Below are 18,670 nucleotides of genomic sequence, written 5' to 3' on the forward strand. Positions count from 1 at the left end.
TTTTACATGGAAAGGGAAAATATATAAACAATTAGATGGAACAGCTGTGGGATCCCCCCCCCCCTTAGCCAACTTCTACATAGAACATCTGGAAAAGCTGGCTATCAATGCAGCCACTCTCAAACCTAGTCTCTGGCTATGCTATGTTGATGATGTATTTACTATTTGGCCACATGGCCCAGACACGTTGAGTACATTTTTAGTGCATTTAAATAACCAGCACCCAAAAATCCACTTTACAATAGAACTGGAAGCTAATGACTGTCTGCCCTTCCTGGACACACTAATCACACATCTTCCAGAAGGTTCCTTATCATTCTCGGTTTATAGAAAACTCACACATATAGGGAGATATTTACACAAACAATCACACCATCACACATCTCAACAATATGGTATTCTAAAAACACTAACCCATAGAGCTAGAGCAATTTGTTCCAATGACATTGCTCTCACTGCTGAACTTTCTCACCTATGTCACACCTTCCTGACCAATGGTTATAATTCCCATAAGATAGATAAAATACTCAATGCTCCCCAGAAATCCCTTCCCCCCCCCACTGTCTACCACAGAAGACTACAACAAAACTGTCACCATCCCATACATTAAAGGCACATCTGAAAAGATATCTAGAGTGCTTAACAAACACCAACTATGCACTGTATTTAATCCTTATGTGAAATTGGCAACTCTCATCCGTTCAAGGGCAGATTCTCTCCTCTATCACATCCAGGAGTTTCTGAAGTGCCCTGTTCATGTCATAGAGCCTACTATGGACAGACAGGATGAATTGTGGACATCCGCTTCAGTGAACACAAGAAATATATATGGCACTTTCGCTTTGGCAAGTCGGGTCTGGCAGACCATGCTTTAGATAACCTGCACACAGGATCGATTGAAGAAAACAAAAGTGCTGCACAGAAGCTTTTACAAGTCATAGCAGTTGTTCCTGGAATCAACAGTAACCTTGAAACATACTCCAAATCTCAACAAGTATGGCTGTATAAATCTACCAAAGATTTGGGAGACAATCATCCTAAGACCAAATTAATGCCTGCTTTCTCTCTCGTTTTTTTTTTTTTTTTTTTTTTTTCAACTTAGATGGCGTTTAATTAGGACTTTAGTCTTTATGTTGCATGATTGCTCATACTAGTCCCAATGTTAAACCGGATTGTGGTTGTCTCACTACTGTAACAAACTTTGTTTGTGTGCTCTGAAGATGCTGGATAGAATACCAGTGAAATATTAGCAATTAAGTCATTAAATAGTTATTTTCTTATCAATCTGTGTGCGCATCTATACCGTTAAAATCAAATCAAAATGTACGACACAAGCCTTTTCGCATAGTTGATCCCATACTAATAAAGCAAGTTTCTGACATAAACTGCCAGGACGTCCAGACCACACCTTCTTTATCCATAACTTCATCCCTTCCTCATCCATCCATCCTTTTGAATGAATATGAATGTAACCTTTTGGACATTGTTTTTCTTTTAAAAATTAAAAAAGGTGGCAATTTTGTTCCATTCAAACAACACAACAAATCAATGGTATAGTATAGGATTTTTCGTGACCAAAAATTTAATAATTTTTTTTTTTTTTTTTTTTTTTTTTTTTTTTTTTTTTTACCTTTGGAGTCAGCAGTCTTGATTTGAGGGCACATCAAAAGTCAGAGGCACTTCATTCATATTAGCTATCTGTGAAAGTTCAAAATTGTCTTGTTTTCTAGCATTTATGATGAATATAAAAAACTTAATCATTTTATTTTCAAATTTGTCTGGCATTTTTTGTGATATTTTCATTTTTGCACACATATAAATGAAGGAAAATGATGGCGACCCTGTAAAATCAATGATATTTCTTTCTGTTGCCAATAATTTTTCTCATTGAATAATCATTTTTGTAGATATGCAGCAACCCAATCTTCTTTGATCCATTATCCAAGTTTTTAATTCATTTTCAGTTTCTGACCATTTTGCCGGTTTTCTGCAGAGATTGTGTTTTTTACAATTTGTTTCTATTAATTGCTGTTGTTTCCTCTAAGTTAGTACCATTTTTTCCTTATGCGCAGGCCCAAAGTGTCGCTTTGCTGCCCTGTTGTCATTCGTTTTTGCATACTCAATCACATTATGTTTAAATGCAATTGTTCTGTGCTTTGTAGAATTTATGGATTAAAAAAAATTTAATATAATGTATTGATTACTAGTTTAAATTCATGATTATTAACAACTGTGCAACTATTCAAGTAACTGTGCATACCTATAAAAACACATTGGTATATACAATGCATTCTGCTTATAGGATGCATCTTTATTTTCAGATAAATTTTAGATACAAAAAAAGTGCATCTTATAAGGTGAAAAATAGGGTAATTATAGTATATAATAAACTAGTTATGACTAAGGAGAATGAGACTTTCCCACATTTTTGGTAAAGACATACAATCTTTCTGATTCAAATTTGAGTGGTGTGCTAAGACTAAAGTACTTTCCTTAAATAAACATTCACATTTAAAGCAACAGTGATGAAGTAATTGGGTTCTTGTCCAGAAGATTCTATATTCATTATCTACGCCATGTTGTACTTGGCCAGATTTTTCAGGTTTATTATAATCAGTAGATCTTTATAATATAACTCATATCTTTTGAGAAGGATAATGAGCTGAATTATATAGTATGTATCAGCAAGCGAATATTTTAGTCGTTATACAGACATAATAAGTTCAGGAGAACGGAAAACCAAAACGTCCAAATAGACTAGTTTACTCTCTTTTGCAACTTTCACGGTGAATTTTATACAAGGATTAGACAATTTATCTTTTCTAGTAACATAGGGTCTGCGCGGTTAGCCTAGTGGGTTTGCGCTTCGCAACCATATGCCTGGGGAAGGAGTGTCCTAGGTTCGATTCCCGTCGGAGACGTGAGGAGCTGAAGGATCTTCCTCAGCCATAGCCAAGTTAGCCGGTCTTGGGCGCGGGCAGTATGGTTTTTTTCCGCCAGTTTATCTGGTGTTTTTCATCCCGCAAACAGGCAAACCGGCCCCGTGAACACACAGGAATACAGCCAAGAATACCTTGAGGCATAGGAGTGACCATTCTATCCTCGTATTTCGGTTACGAAATCCAAGCATGCTTGGAAGGTTGTGGGCCTTAAAGGCCTGTTAAAGCCATTGGGATGGGATAGGATAGGATAGATAGTAACATAGGGAGTCTCATTCTCATTGTAAGGAATGCAATAAACTGTGTGCATGTTGTTTGTTTCAATCCTTGGCGGGTTTCAAGAAATGCATAACCTCCAGAATATTATGTAAAACAATGGTTTGTCCAAAAGGCAAATACTTCAAGCAAATTCCCTCTTGAAGAAAAATGTGACACTGCTCATGTGAACATGCTAAAGTTATGTGATACACGATATTTTCTGTTATGTTTCATTTTAAAAAATTTTAGTTAGAACTTGCTAGAAAACATTGTAATAGAAAATATCAGAGTCTATTATCTCATAGAATTTGTAAGTTTAACATGTTCACACTAGGCAGTGTCACATCGTCCTGCATTTCCATTCAAATTCATGTTATGTCCCTTTCATGTTGAGTGAGCACATTTTTACAAAGGTTTAAATATGTATACAACATGCTAGTTTGAAGGTTTTTGATTAAAATTCAATTTGTGAAATTAGTATTGTCTTAGTAACTGTTTGTGGAGGGAAGATATTTATCATTATGCAGAGTTTGGTCGTTTTCATTCCACTCCAATTTATATTTATTAAGAGATTACTGTTATATTAATTGTCACTACATACAGTACATAGACTAAACTTGTAGGAAAAAAATTATAGGAATTAGACTTGATTCTCTAAGGATTATATAGAGATTGAATGTAAAGGATACAGTATTTCACAGAGGACAAAGCGGACAGAATGGGGTTGGGGTTGCTAATGATAGCAGAAGCATTGAAACCTTGAAACTATTGAAAGAGTAGAAGTGCATCAAGAGGACATGCATGCTGAGGTAGTTAATTTTTAGACTATTTGGTGTGAAATAGAGATCAATAAGATGAAATATATAATTGATTACTGCTATAATCCATGGTATAAGGGAGAATATAGATAGTGCAAATAGATATAAGATAGAATGTAGATAATGCAAATTTGCATTAGAGTGCAGGTTGTTGTAATTATTATTGGGAATTTTAACTATGGGGACATAGATTTGAAGAAGGAATGGTCAGGAGGAAGGAAGGAAATGGAGTTTATACTACCTCTTCTTCTTCTGCAGTTACTAAGAGATAATTACCTGAGACAGCATGTAATGGAAGGAATGAAGTTCGAGAGTGGTAGATCTGGTCATAGCATCGGAGAACTTATCAGTAATCAATTTAGCTACACTGTCTCCACTTTGGGAAAGCGATTGTGTGGTCTTCACCTGGGAGATTGCCAGACTTTACTAACAGAATTTTCTGTTAAGAAGGGGTGTATGTGGAATTACAAAGTTAGTGATTATGACAGGCAGAGTCATCTTTCATCAGTGCCATGGCATGAAAATTTGGAGAAAAGATGTTGGTGGTTCATGGAAGGTTGTCAAGGGATTTTAAACAAAGCAGTATCAAACGGTATACCCAGAGTAAAAAGGATAAATCAAGTAGGAGGAAGATGAATGAATAGCATTATTCAGCAGTAGTTACAGATAAAGAAAGTTTGTGGAGGGAGTATTAAATGAAGGGTGATCAGCATTCCCATGAGCCAGTACAAGGGGGCACAGGCAAGAAGGGTGAACTGAATGGTCAGGAACTGCCAAAACTAATTATGAGAGGAAGCAAACTGATTAGCGAAAAGAAATTCTAAGGAGTTTTTTTGCTACGTGAAAGTAAACAGAGGAATAACTATGGAAGGATGACTTTAAAGAGTGGGATGGTACAGAAGTAACAAAAGCAAATTAAATAGTTAAGTTACTAAGTGTTCATTTTGCATCTTGGTTGTGACTGACTGCTGGAAGAAATAGGTGTGCTTAGCATATTGCAGAACCTTAGTGCAAACATGGTCATGGTGATGGCATGTTGACCCATGTGTTACAAGAATGTGCACAAGAATTAGCACCTCTTCTGAACAAGCTGTTTAATTTAAGCCTCAGTTGTGATAAGGCTCCTGGTGTGGAAAAAGTCTAAATAATCCCACTGTATAAAAGAAGCTCCAAACCACCACTCCTAATATCATTATATCAGGAGTGTTAGTTAAGGTTTTGGAAAAGTTGGTAAAAGTTAGAATTCAGGACTGGGTGAACAGAAATATGATACTTCATAAGGGTTTTAGGGGTAGGTCTTGCCTTAGAAATTTACCGACATTCTGTAATAAAGTGACAGTGCAGTTGGATAAAGGAAATATTTACTTGGTGACATTGCTGGACTTTGCAAAGGCATTTGACAGGATTCCATGTGGAACCCTATTGCATAAATTGGAACAAATGGAAATGGATCTGAAGTAGGTGATTAGAGGGTGACTGATGTACAGATATTGAAAGTGGTTTATGGAGGAGTTGAGTACAGGAGAAGACAGGTGACTTGTGTATCTCTGGGCCCAGTACCTGGACCTCTGTCATTTAATTTGTACATTAATGACATAGGAAATAATTTGATGGGAAATATTAGTTGTTTGCTGATGATGCAAAACTGGAAAGAACTATTGTCAATGACAGTGATGTAGAAATCATGCACAATAACTGAAATAAGCTGCCAGTATGAGCAAAGGTAAATGGCCGCCATTTTAACATGACCAAGTATAACGTGATACACTTATCACATGCTGTGTACTACATTGATGGAACTGAATTGCAAGAAGTTGACAAGGCCAGTGTCTTGGGGATGATTGTGGACAGAAAATCGAAGTTTAGAGGGCATATTTCAAAAGAGTGGCCAAAACAGCACATCAGATTACATCAGGGTGTTGAAGAATAAATACACTGATAAGCAGGGATAAGGAATTTATTGTTTCACTTTATGTGGCATTAATAAGACCACATCTAGACCACTGCACACACAGATCTGGTTGCCTGGAATCCATCGCGATGAAGAGGATTCAGATCCATGTGGCAGAATAGATTGAGGTGAGGGTCTGGAGATGCAAAAAACTAGCTGATGGGCATAAGAAAGGAGATATGATAGAAGCATGGAAGATTCTATAGGAGTTTTATAGGCTTGACACTGATAACTTTTTTAGTACAGTGTGTGTGAGGGGCAGTGGAAACAAGGATTGAAGATTGGCTTGCTGAAAGATACCAGAAGTTGTATATAACGGAGTAGTGGCTCAGAAAAGGAAAGTGATCAGTGACATGCTTCATCGCTCTATTCTAGGGCCCCCTTACTATTTAATTTATTTGTTAATGACATTTCATGTGGATTGACTGGGAATCTTCAAATGTTTGCTTATGATGCAAAATTAGCTAGAATTATCAGGAGTATTGCTTATGTTAATGCTCTACAGAAAAATTTGAATAGACTTTTGGCTTGGACAGACGAGTAGGGATATAGTTTTAATATTTATATATGCAAAGTGTTACACTTTGGGGGGTACAGAGATATGAGACTACATACTATAATGGTGGAGCTGTGCTTCAAGAAGTAGATGAGATTCGGGATCTTGGGGTAATTGTTGACAGCAGACTAAAGTTCCAAGGGCACATTGCAAATGTTGCATAGACTGCACATCATACTGCTGCTATGATAAAAAGTACATTGACATGTGGGGATAAGGTAGTGGTCTCTATATAAGGCATTGGTCCAACTACACATGGACTACTGTGCTCAGATTTGTTTGTCTGGTTTTCATTGTGATGTGGAAACACTAGGAAGAATCCAAGATAAATGACTAAAGTGATATCATGACTCTGGAATGTTGGTTATCAAGAGCATTTGAGTGAATGTGGATTACAGAATTTGATAGATAGGAGGAAAAGAGGAGATATGATAGAGACCTTCACATTCGTTAAGGGACTCTAACAGATTAATACAGAAGGAATTATAAAAAGAGTGGATGTTAACTACAGGAGCCCATCCCTGGCAATTTTTATGTGGAGAGTTGTTGATGAGTGGAATGCATTGTGAATGCCAGGAGTGCAAATAACTTCAGAGTTCATAATGATAGACATGTTGCTGGTTGAATCCCATGATGAGTCTGTTGACTCAACAGAGGTTACCTAAATAATAATAATATGTGTATCTATACACTGCTGGGAAAGAAGACAACAGACTCCCCAATGGGCAAGGTGCATTGTGCTATGTAATGAGTCACGTGTTTATAGCTGGTATAAATTGGAGAAATATGATGCTCCCAAGTCAATGCAACTGTGTCTAGGTGAAATAGCTGCAAGATAGGAACTGATGGAGTTTGAACAAAGCGTTATGATAGGATGCTATGTTGCAAGGCCTATCTGTTCAGCAAATTGTTGACAAATTGGGCTGTCCTGGGTCAACAACCATACTAAGATGAAAGCTCAGGAAGTTACCTGTAAGTGCTACCCACAGTGGACAATTCACCACACTCACCAAACGTAACTGCATGGTGCTACAAAGGACAATATGTAAAAATTGCTGTTTGTCAGCCAACATGTTGAATGCAGAGTTCTGGGCATTGACTGAAAGACAAATCTGCAAAAAAACATTCAGAACCGAGGCTCACAACATGGGTTTCCATGATAGGACTTCTTCTTCTGCAGCTTTTCCCACTTAAGTAGGGTTGCTGTTTGTGGTGAGTCTCCTCCACAACTTCCCAGTGTCAATCCTGTAACTACCTCTTCTTCTTCTGCAGCTTTTCCCATTTAAGTAGGGTTGCTGTTTTGTGGTGAGTCTCCTCCACAACTTCCTGTCTTGGGCTGTAGCCACATCCAAGTTCTTCATACTCAAGTCCTCCTCCACCATCTCTTCTTTGGCTGTCTGTGCTTCCTCTTCCCCTGCACATCCATCTGCATGACCTTTCTCCCCCACATGCTCTTCCTCTCTCCTCATCACATGACCAAACCATCTCAACCTTGCCTCCTGTATCTTTGTTCCTAAGTTCGTAACTTTCACTGTTCCCCTTACATAATCATTTCTCAGACGATCCTTTCTAGTCACACCGCACATCCACCTAAGCATTTCATTTCCTCTACCTCCATCCTGCTGATGTTATTTTTCCTCAAGGCCACAGGTTCCATAGCATATGTCATAGCTGGTCTCACTACTGTCCTGTAGATTTTGCCTTTAAGATTTATCGGTACCCTCTTATCGCATAGCACTCCAGCCATCTCTCTCCCGTTCCTCCATCCTGCTTGTATCCTGCATCCCACTTCCTTCTCTGCCTCACCATCCTCTTCCATTGTTGAACCTAATATCTAAAGTCACTGACCTTCCTGGTGACATTTCCTTCCAGCTCTAGATCTGTCTCCTGGCTGCCATCCACTTTGCAACACATATACTCTGTCTTACCTCTGCTCAGTCTCATACTTCTCTCTCTTCCAGTACTTTCCTCCAACTTTCCAGTTTAGCTGCCACTTCTTCTCTTGATTCTGCACACAGCACGATGTCATCTGCATACAACATAGTCCAAGGCACGTCTTCTCTCACCTCCTCCGTCACCACCTCCATCACAATATTCCATGGTAGGACTGCAATATATAAACCCTACGTTTCCTGAACCAACATGCAGCCTCATCTTTAGTGGTGCAAAGAATGTGTACAGTGGGGTGTGGAAGCTTGGAAAGCTGACATGGAGCTACCAATTAGATGGACAGGTATGGCAGATGTCCAGTGAACATTTCTTACTAGTGTGCATAACCCCAACTTGTACCATCGACAGGGTGTAGCACAGAGGTAGCCTGCCTAACAGCACCGTTTAATAAGGGCTCGTTCAACCATATTGTGGTAGGCGCTGTATTATACCGAGATATTTTACAAATATATGACGTTTAGTTTAGTTAATGTGCTTATTATAAAAAATTATAGTCATGCATACTAAAACTAAACATTTTAGAACCCACTTATTATATCAGTGTTTCTCAAAGTGTGGTATGCATACCCTCAGGGGTACGTGAAAGGTCTTGGGGCACGTGGCAATTTTCGGCTATGCATCATTAACTATAGAATCATTATTAAGAAAAAATAATTAATTTAAACATTAATTAATTGACTCAAAAAAAGATTGTTGGTCGCAACTATATCAATAGAGGCAGATATAGCTTATAATTTAAATTTAGAAGAGCTTATAAAAAGTTTTATTGTGTGATATCCCCTTAGAGCAAACATTTAATTAATATTTGGAGGATTAATAATTGTTTTGCATTAATGTTTCTCTTGTAATAAAAACAAAATAGCAATCGGAGATTTTCTTATATTTTTGTCTTATAATCCATCAGGGGCAATATTTAATTGTTTGCCTCTGGGCATGATCTAATCTGGCGACAGTCTTGATCCCAACTGTGAAATTCAGAGGAGGCAGTGATGATATGGGCCTGTTTTTCTTGGTTTGGCCTGAGACCTCTGTTTGTGGTGGCACAAACATATGAACATTCTGGATAAACTAGCTGGCCTGGTTGGTCGAGTGGGTAGCTTATCTGCTTTCCAGCCAAAAAGCTGCCAGTTCAAATCCTGCCATGGGCATGGATGTTTATGATTGTCTGTGAAAATACTAGTGATGGTGGTGGGGGGTGGTCGGCAGTAGATGGCGTTGGTGTAGATGATGAGGTAGTTGCAGTAGGCAAAATGAGTGGTGGAGACAGAGAGTTGCAGAGTAGGTGTCCTCCCTTGATGAGTCTTTTGACGTTCTGGAGGTGATATGTAATAAATAAATAAAATAAATAAATCATCTAACGCCTTTTATTCCCTTATAGGGAGTAGGCGAGGCCTTTTAACCCTATCTAGCTATTGGAGACTGAGTGGGCAGTTCAATCTCCACCGGTAGCCAATCAGAGATAGCTGGCCCATGGCTATCACTAATTATAGCAGTCACCGATGAAGAGGCTGGCAAACAAGTGCTGCCATCTCTTGGTACCTAACCCTAACAAGATATGTTACTGTCTGACATAATGTGGGTACTACGGTCGATTTTCTTGAGTTTACAGGATGAAAAACCCGAGTTTCTGGGAGGAAAAACCCGTTTGCCTGTGCCAGAGATCAACTAACTCGGGAATCGGTCGAAAAAAGGCTTAGAAAAAGTTCCTCCAGTCGGCGACTAGACTTGAACTTAAGTCTGACTTCAAGCGACCAAGCGCAGAGGACGATGATGTGTAATAATAATAATAATACAATGCTTCCTACTTCGTGGCATTTCTATGGAACTGACCATTGTCTCTTTCTGCAAGACAATGCACTGTGTCACCTTGCTCAATGTTCCAATTCAACAGGATTGGGATCAGGGCTGTATGGTGAGGTTCATGTTCTCAAACAATGGGCAAGGTCATGGGACATCCATCCCACAAAAGCCCAGGACTTCATTACATGGCTATAGGAAGAATGGCTCAAAATCCCATTCATTGTTATCGCATGCTTGTGGAAAGTATTTGCTCCATAGGATTGCTGCAGTCATTGGAGCGAAAGGAGGTCCCACATTTTATTAAGGATACCATGGCTTTTTGTTCCTCACACTATGGTTCTGTTGATTTCTTTTCTAGCAGTGTAGGCTGAGGTGGAGCCTTATATCACAAAAAGGTGGAACAAGCACCAAGCACATTGCCACCTTTCAAAAATTAGTTTAATATCTTGTTATCCATATCACATATTAAACTGATAAAAATCGATACGATACTCTTATCATGGCCTAAAGACTGAGAAACAAAAAGTATCATATCTGTTCTTTTTAATTTAATATCTGGTATGAAACACCTCACTCCCAAGATATTATGCTGATTTTTGCAAAGTGATGAAGTGCATGTATTTTACTCCACCATTACTCTAAGTTGCCCAGGTGTTACATTAACTCAATGATCAGCTCTCTCAACATCTTGTTTTTTTAACATCTTGTTTTAGTGGTTCACTAATTTTCTTTCTCCAACTGAAACGGCAGATTTGAAAGAATATTCCTGGTTTAGAGGGCTCCTCCAAATTTTCTTCGTTTACTCTGTTGTACAGTTTCTTACGTATTCTTTCCATTTGTTTTTGATTTCTAGTTCTTCTGTTAGTAAGGCTTTCTGTCTTTGATGGCATTCAATTTGAGCTCAAACTTGTGCTTTATGCTCTTATGACTTCTCTGTGTAATTTCTTATATTTTTCAGTCCCTGTCTCCTCTTTGTTTTACTAACAGCTTTCTTTTGATTAGTTCCCATGTTGAGTCTGATATCCATGGGTCTCTTGGTCTTCTTATTGGTTCGAGATACTTCTTGGTTGTATCCTGTATTATCACCTTGACTCCTTCCCAAAGCATTTCTGGTGAGTTGTCCTCATTGGTCTTCAAATAATCATCCAACCGAGTTGATGTTTCTTCTGTGAACCCACTAGGAATTACTCTAACATCCAGTCTAGTGGGATTTACCTTACTTGGAAGTTTTGGACTCTTAGTCTTACTTTGGCTCTTGCTAGCTGATGGTCTGTACCACAATCTCTCAAGGACAAGTATGCACATCAGAGATGCTTGTCTTCCACTGCTGGAGAGCCAGGATGTAATCACTCAGGTGCCTTGACCTATAAGTGTTAGATGTCCAAGTATAGGTCTGTCATAGTTGATTCTGGAAGCAGGTGTTAGTAATAACTAATTTGTTAGCGTGGGTAAATTCCAACAGTCTTTCACCATGGGTGTTATGTTCACCCAGACCAAATATGCCACACTGAGGCCTAACTCTCATACTCTTTCCCACTTTTCCATTAAAGTCCCCTAAGATGTAAAGTATGTCTCTCCTTGGTAGGCAGTCCAAAACAGTCTGTAAGTTTTCATAGAATTCTTCACTTTCTTTGTCAGGTTTGTCTATGCGAGGTACATAAGTTACCATGATTGATACTTTGATAGGATGAGCCTTAAGTCTAATACAAAGTATCCTGTCATTAACAGGGTTATAACCAAGAAGGGCTCTTGTTTAATGTGTTTTGAATGTCACAGATGCTTTGAGTCACCTCCTGAGTAAAAAACTAGCTTACCATCCTGTCTTTTGAAGTGACTTTCTCCATTCCATTTGGTCTCTATAATTTCCAGGATGTCAATTTTATACTTTTCCGTCTCTTTACAGACAATCTCAAGAGTACCTATCTGTAGACCCTGAACATTCCATGTGTCTTCGCCACCTCCTTATTAGACTAATTAATTCCCACAATTGAAAGATTCTTATAAGAATTCTTTGCATTCTAGAGAGAATTCGCACTCATGTATTTCCAACCAAAGCATTTTATTTCATTTTATTTTCTTACTTATTGTAAATTTAGTAAAAGGTGAAGTACAATGTAGGTTTATTTATATTCCATTTATATTAATTTTACAAAGTTTTTTTTTTTTTTAATCATTGTCTATTATTTAGCCAAGTTTTTTCATACTTTTAACATAAAACTCTGGTATGTTGGGAAGGTGTGGCAGAGAAGGATTCTGTTTTTAAATTTTTCTCCCTGAAATAGAATCTAATATGGAATTGGACTTTTTTGAGTAGAGTTACAAAATTCTTGTTGAGAATTATTATACATGAGTATATAAAAATAGTTATTACAGATTTTTTCTTCAGTTTCATAATAACAAATATATTATTAGGTCTGACAGTATGGAAATATATAAGAAAAGAAAGCGCTCAAAGAAACATAAAAAGGGACGGTGAGTTGTGAATTCTGCAATTCATTACATATCATTCATAAATTCTTTCTTTTTTGATATTTTGTAATCTCACCATTTACCTTTCATTTTACACCTCCTTAAACATTTCAGGCTTTATGAGTTGGTATTGTTCAAGTTGCACATGTTCTGATGTATATATATACGTATTCTTAGAAATATTTATTTGAAGTGCATAATATTTTGAGTTAAAATTTGATCTATAAGATGACATAATATGATTGCCAAGCAGCAAAGTACTTTTAATAGCTGTTCATATGCCATATAGGTTCTCATACTTTCTCTGTCACCTTATGCTGTCAACTTATACTTATTTTATTCTGCAGTTTGTAATGCATTCTTTATTTGTATTATCTAAAATTTAAAACATTCATGTAGCAAAAAGTGTGATGATGGTAATATGGCAGGGAAATTATAGTACTGGAAATGAAATTTCATCTCTGTCATCATCAGGAACATGAAATAAAGACCACAGATATCATTCATGCTACCATTCAAGCCATGTAAATTCATGTTTAAAGCAATTTGCCTATGTCAGAGGTTCCTTTAAGAACTTGTGCAAATGAAAAGATTTGAAATATGAAGTATGGCTGCACAGAGTTAGCTTTTTGTATATTATACTGTAAATGAATTTAAGGTTTAAAATTTTATTTGAATTTTGCAGTACTATATAAAATCTAAATTGTTTCCACTGAACAAAGGGTTTTAAAAATGTTTCTCCATATCTCATTTAAAAAAAAGAATTTCCTGTCAACAGAACATGTTCCCTTACCAGAAAACGACCAATTCCGCCCCCTCCACACACACACACACACACACACACACACACACACACACACACACACACACACACACACACACACACCTACCTGGAATTTGAGGTGTATGTGTCCTTGAATTCATTCCATATTCCTATTATAACTATATTTATTTTGAACATAGAAGACTTGTTTACACATTGTGAGAAATACAACTAAAAATAAGTTTCATAACATCACGCATATCTATATATAGATACTTTTAATAACACTCCTGTTCAAAAAAGATTGTAAACTAATAGCAAATTATTGTTCTATGGATGAATAGGATTAGATAATCCAGGATCGTTCCTGCTCTAGAAACCAGATATGATGCTTTTTTATCCAGTTACTTCAAGGTTCCAATAAGAAGGGTAGTAGTATCACACTGGGCAATGAATATCATTGGTAATTTAAAGACAAATTCACAAACATTGATGCCACAGTGCAATTCAAATCCATAGTCCTTAGATCAGAAAGTGGAGATGCTGTGCAAATATGATATAGAAGATAACGATTTGATACCACATGATAAAATGTAGTATGATGCTGCAAATTCAAGTTATATAGCCACAATACTTTGACTTTTCAGGAAGTGTATCTCAAGACAACTTGTTTACTAAAGATGTGAGATAAAAAAGAGAGAGAGAGAGAATATAGCACAAAATCAATTTTTAAATTGATATCTTCCATTTGAGAAAATTTTCCTCACCAAAGAATTCTGATGTCATGAATAAAAACTAAGGAAACAAAAGAAGTACACAACACTGTCTTCTGAGTCAATATCTTCTGAGACCAAAAGGTTTTTATCGTTCTAATTTATTGTATTCAACACTTTCAAATTTCAAGGTGCTTGTATCGATGAAGAATGAATCAAAACTTATTTAAAAGAAGTGAAGTGACCTGAATTAAACTGACTTTAAAAAAAAAAAAAAACTGTAATATATGTAATGCGTAAGACCGATTTTTTATTTTTCCATTTTTCCAAATGGAATATAAAATGTTATTACTTCAAATTGGCATATTTCATATTATTAATAAATACAGTTCACATTGACAAATATAATTTAATGAAATGTTCATGAAACATCGTTTTTAAACTCCCAAATTAACTTATCTGAGCCAAACTAATTTAACTTATCTGAGCCAAATTAACTTATCTGTTCAGTCCTCACCTTTATGTGGTGCACCCCATTAATAGGTGTGCTCTGAGTACTGTGGATGGGCTGGCAGTTTGGGTACTTTGCCAACCAAATTGTACTCTCTATTGGTTGAAACCATAAATTATCACATTCATGCATAGTCACAAAGCACTATATCCAAAGTAAAATAAGCAACTGTATAAAAATATTGTCTAATTATATACTATTTTTGAAAAGTACTAGCAAGACAGATGAAGGATAGATTTATAGTGTTACATGCAAGTAACAATAGTGAAATATATATGCGATTTTTTGTTTTTAATTTATTATTATTATACTATACATAATAAGATGCCAAGATTCCTTTAAAGTATTATACAAGGAGGAATATTAACTCCAGAAGTTAATATTTTACCAAACATGTTTGGTAAAATTCTGGAATTAACTTCTTGTTATCTACAACAGTTATTATGATGTACAAGGAAGAAAGTGCAGATGACTGCTGAATAACAAGTATAAAAGGAATCTCAAGCAAACTGCATAATAAAGGAGAACACAAAATGTTAAATATGACAACATTGGAGTGCTGACAAGTAATAGGCTAATTTGGAAGAAATTGTTGATAGTAGATTATTAATAACATAAACTTAATCATCTAGTGCTGTCATAGTAACCAGAACACCTCTTGACGGTACATATCAGGAAATTGATGTTGATGTGTAATAATGAATTTAAAAAGTTTCCAAGTTATTTCTAAACTTTTGTAAACATATTTGTAGATAGAAGAAGGCACATGATTCAACTGAGAAAGAAAGAAATGATTTTGTGAAATAACGCCTGCTGAATGTAATCATAAGTTATTTTTATAAGAATCATTCAAGTTATGTGATTAATCACTTCTGGAAAATGTTGAAGAAAGTGCAAATGCATATCTTGAAATAAGCAAATAATATAATAATGGTCACATTGCATTATTTGCTGAATTGGATTTAGGATCACATCCTTCTTTATGTTAGCATTTTGTACACAATTTTAATATTGGAGGATTGAAGTGACTTGAAAAAGTTTCATGTTTGGTCTCTGGAGTGGGGTTTCTGGACTATGCAAAAAAACAAAATTTTTAAAATTGCAAAAATAATATATATAAAATTGATAAAAAAAAATAGAAAAAAAATCTTTAGCCCACCTGCAGTACAAAATGTACTATAGGTTTGCAAATAACCTTTCATGGGTGGGAGCAACATATATATATATATATATATATACAATTTATCAAATTATAAATATTCAAGAAAAATTTAGTTCTACATTCAACAAGGATGGCTGAATTAGTCAAATCTGTCTTACTTCAAATCATCTCCTATATGAATATTTATTCATTTCTTTTTTTAAAAAATATCTTCAATGCTTGAAAGCAAAGAGACACTGATTTTGGTGTTCAAGAAAAATTTCCAACTCTTCTTTCTAAAACTTCCTCTGGTTTCAGGCATCATAACTTCAGTTATAGTTACAGTCAGAGACAGAATTCAAGAAGTATGCATACACTTGACAGATTTTAATAAAATCTATCAAGTGTGTATGTATTTTGGATCTTGGCTAGAATTTATTCAGTTTTTTCAAGTTTGGTTTAAATTGAATGCATGCACTATTATTAGCTAAATAATTAAGCATAACTCAATAATTTATGTTAATTAATTTTGTAATTAATTAAAATGTGATTTAATAAATTAATGATTTAATTGATTGATTCAATAATAATGATTTAGGGGTCACTTAAGGGACAAAGCCATATAACTGGGAGGAGACCTTCACATCTCTTTTAAGGAAAGCGGAGAACCAACAAGTGCTTCTGACCTAATGTTCAGTCCTCACCTTTATGTGGTGCACCCCATTAATAGGTGTGCTCTGAGTACTGTGGATGGGCTGGCAGTTTGGGTACTTTGCCAACCAAATTGTACTCTCTATTGGTTGAAACCATAAATAATATGATGATGCAACATGATGAGATTCCAGCTGGCTGGGTCATTACCCGGTTAAACAAGGCCCCTGCTGTTTTCTTCAGGGAAGAATCAGGATGAGCAGTGAAAAGTCAACTACTAGAACAGACTCGAGCTCAACTTCTAGAAGAAGAAACCCTAACATCAGAAGAACTGAAGATAGCAATCATCAATGTAAGGAGTATTAATGGAAAAGAAGTCGAGCTTGCATAAGAACTGGAAAAATACCACGTGTACATAATTGGCCTCACTGAAACAAAGAAGACAGAAACAAGTGAGATCTTACTAAATCATAAGTATGGGATGTTATATTTGGGCAGTAATGATCAAGGAAAGGCAAGATTAGTGAAATCATTCAATACCAAACATGAAGATAAACTTAATAGTTCAAAGGCAGTTTCAGGTAAGTTGTATGGACAAACTTCGAAATGGGGAAATGGACAATGAAACTATTTTTGCCTCTGGTCCCACAGAAGGTTCTCTTAAGAAGATGTGGAGGAATTTGAGTCATTAGAGCAGACAGCTGATATAAAAAACATGGAAAAAGTGGTCCTTGTTGGAGATCTAAACAGCAGAGCAGAAAGCGAATCTTAATAGGCATACAGAAATGTTTTGGGAAAAATTGAAAAAAAAAAGGGCAAGGCTAATAATAATTTATATGTCTTCTGGATTTCTGCTCAGGATATGAACTAATCATTATTAACACCATGTTGCAGTATAAAGACGTGCATAAGTTCATGCGGAGAGAAGACACAAGAAATATGAAATGCCTTATTGACTGTGTTATTGTTTATAGTGATGTATTCATGTTGGTTCTGGATACAAGAGTGTACAGAGGACTTCATATTGGAAGGGACCATCACTTAGTTTTAAGTAGGATAAAGCTGAATAACACATTGAAAAGAACAGTATGTAAAAAAGTTTTTAAAAGATTTTAAAAAGTTTTTAAAAAGTTGAGCAACTTTTGCAGGTAAAGTTTAGACTCAACTATACAAACAAACATTATTGAAGAAAGAATGAAACAGTTCAAAAACTAGAATCAGCCCTTGAGTCTTGGTGGCAAACTCTGAAGAAGACATTAATTGATTCAGTTAGGGAGGCATGTGGTGAAGTTATCTGCAAGGATAGAGAAATATGAACACCATAGTGGGCACAGGAAATTAGAGAAGAACATGGAAAAAGAAGAAAGCACACTGAAGATTCCTAGCAATGGTGTTCATATTTCTCTATCCTTGCAGATTGAGAAGTTGGCAGATGCACTAAAGAAATGCAGAGAAAAATGTAAGAGAGCTAAGCTACGTGTGAAAGTAGCTTAACAAATAATAATATAATAGTGAGGGAGCTTGCTTCACCTTTGCATGGAGTTGCCCTGGTGTTGTACTACCCAAGAGATCATTTACACTTGGGGCCTGCCGATAGTTTTTTCGGCATGAAACTGGATTTCGATCCAAGTTTCGTACCCGGCTATTAAAACATTAAGGGATTTACCATCCCCCTTTCTATTAACAATTTCGCTGGTAAAATAGCCTTTTGGCTTATTAAATTAGTAATTAACATTAAATATAGGAGTACACCACTTCGGCAATTCGATAGCAGAGGTATGTAAGTTCATGTTCACTTAAAACCTTGATATTCCAGGTCTACCTACTCACTGATGAGACCTCAAAAAAGGTTGAAACCGGTCTGTGTAGTGACCTCTTCTCATAATGTAAAACAATATATATACATCTCTTAGGAGCTGGCTTTTACATTATGAGAGAATATTAAAGTTAGTGAGGGAGCTTGCTCCACCTTTGCATGGAGTTGCCCTGGTGTTGTACTACCCAAGTGATCATTTACACTTGGGGCCTGCCGATAGTTTTTTCGGCATGAAACTCTATGGATTTCGATCCGAGTTTCATACCCAGCTATTAAAACATGAAGGGATTTACCATCCCCCTTTCTATTAACAATTTCGCTGGTAAAATAGCCT

The 18,670-nt window shown here is 36.2% G+C and overlaps 1 protein-coding gene and 1 pseudogene across 5 annotated transcripts in view; one reads left to right on the forward strand and one right to left on the reverse strand.

The window, feature by feature from the left end:
• Srrm234 (Serine-arginine repetitive matrix 2/3/4) overlaps window positions 1-18,670 on the forward strand; it is a 615,875-nt gene that overhangs the window by 229,762 nt on the left and 367,443 nt on the right. For all 5 annotated transcript variants that reach the window (XM_090391694.1, XM_090391696.1, XM_090391697.1 and 2 more), the window contains one exon: window positions 12,685-12,744. In XM_090391694.1, the coding sequence (XP_090247820.1) occupies window positions 12,685-12,744 (60 nt within the window). The remainder of the gene's footprint in view (window positions 1-12,684; window positions 12,745-18,670) is intronic.
• Window positions 10,635-10,795, reverse strand: LOC150107173 (U2 spliceosomal RNA; annotated as a pseudogene).

The sequence above is a fragment of the Typopeltis vanoorti genome, chromosome 4 (assembly GCF_054136105.1).
Source record: "Typopeltis vanoorti isolate ZY-2024b chromosome 4, IOZ_Tvanoo_1.0, whole genome shotgun sequence".
NCBI lineage: Eukaryota > Metazoa > Arthropoda > Arachnida > Uropygi > Thelyphonidae > Typopeltis > Typopeltis vanoorti.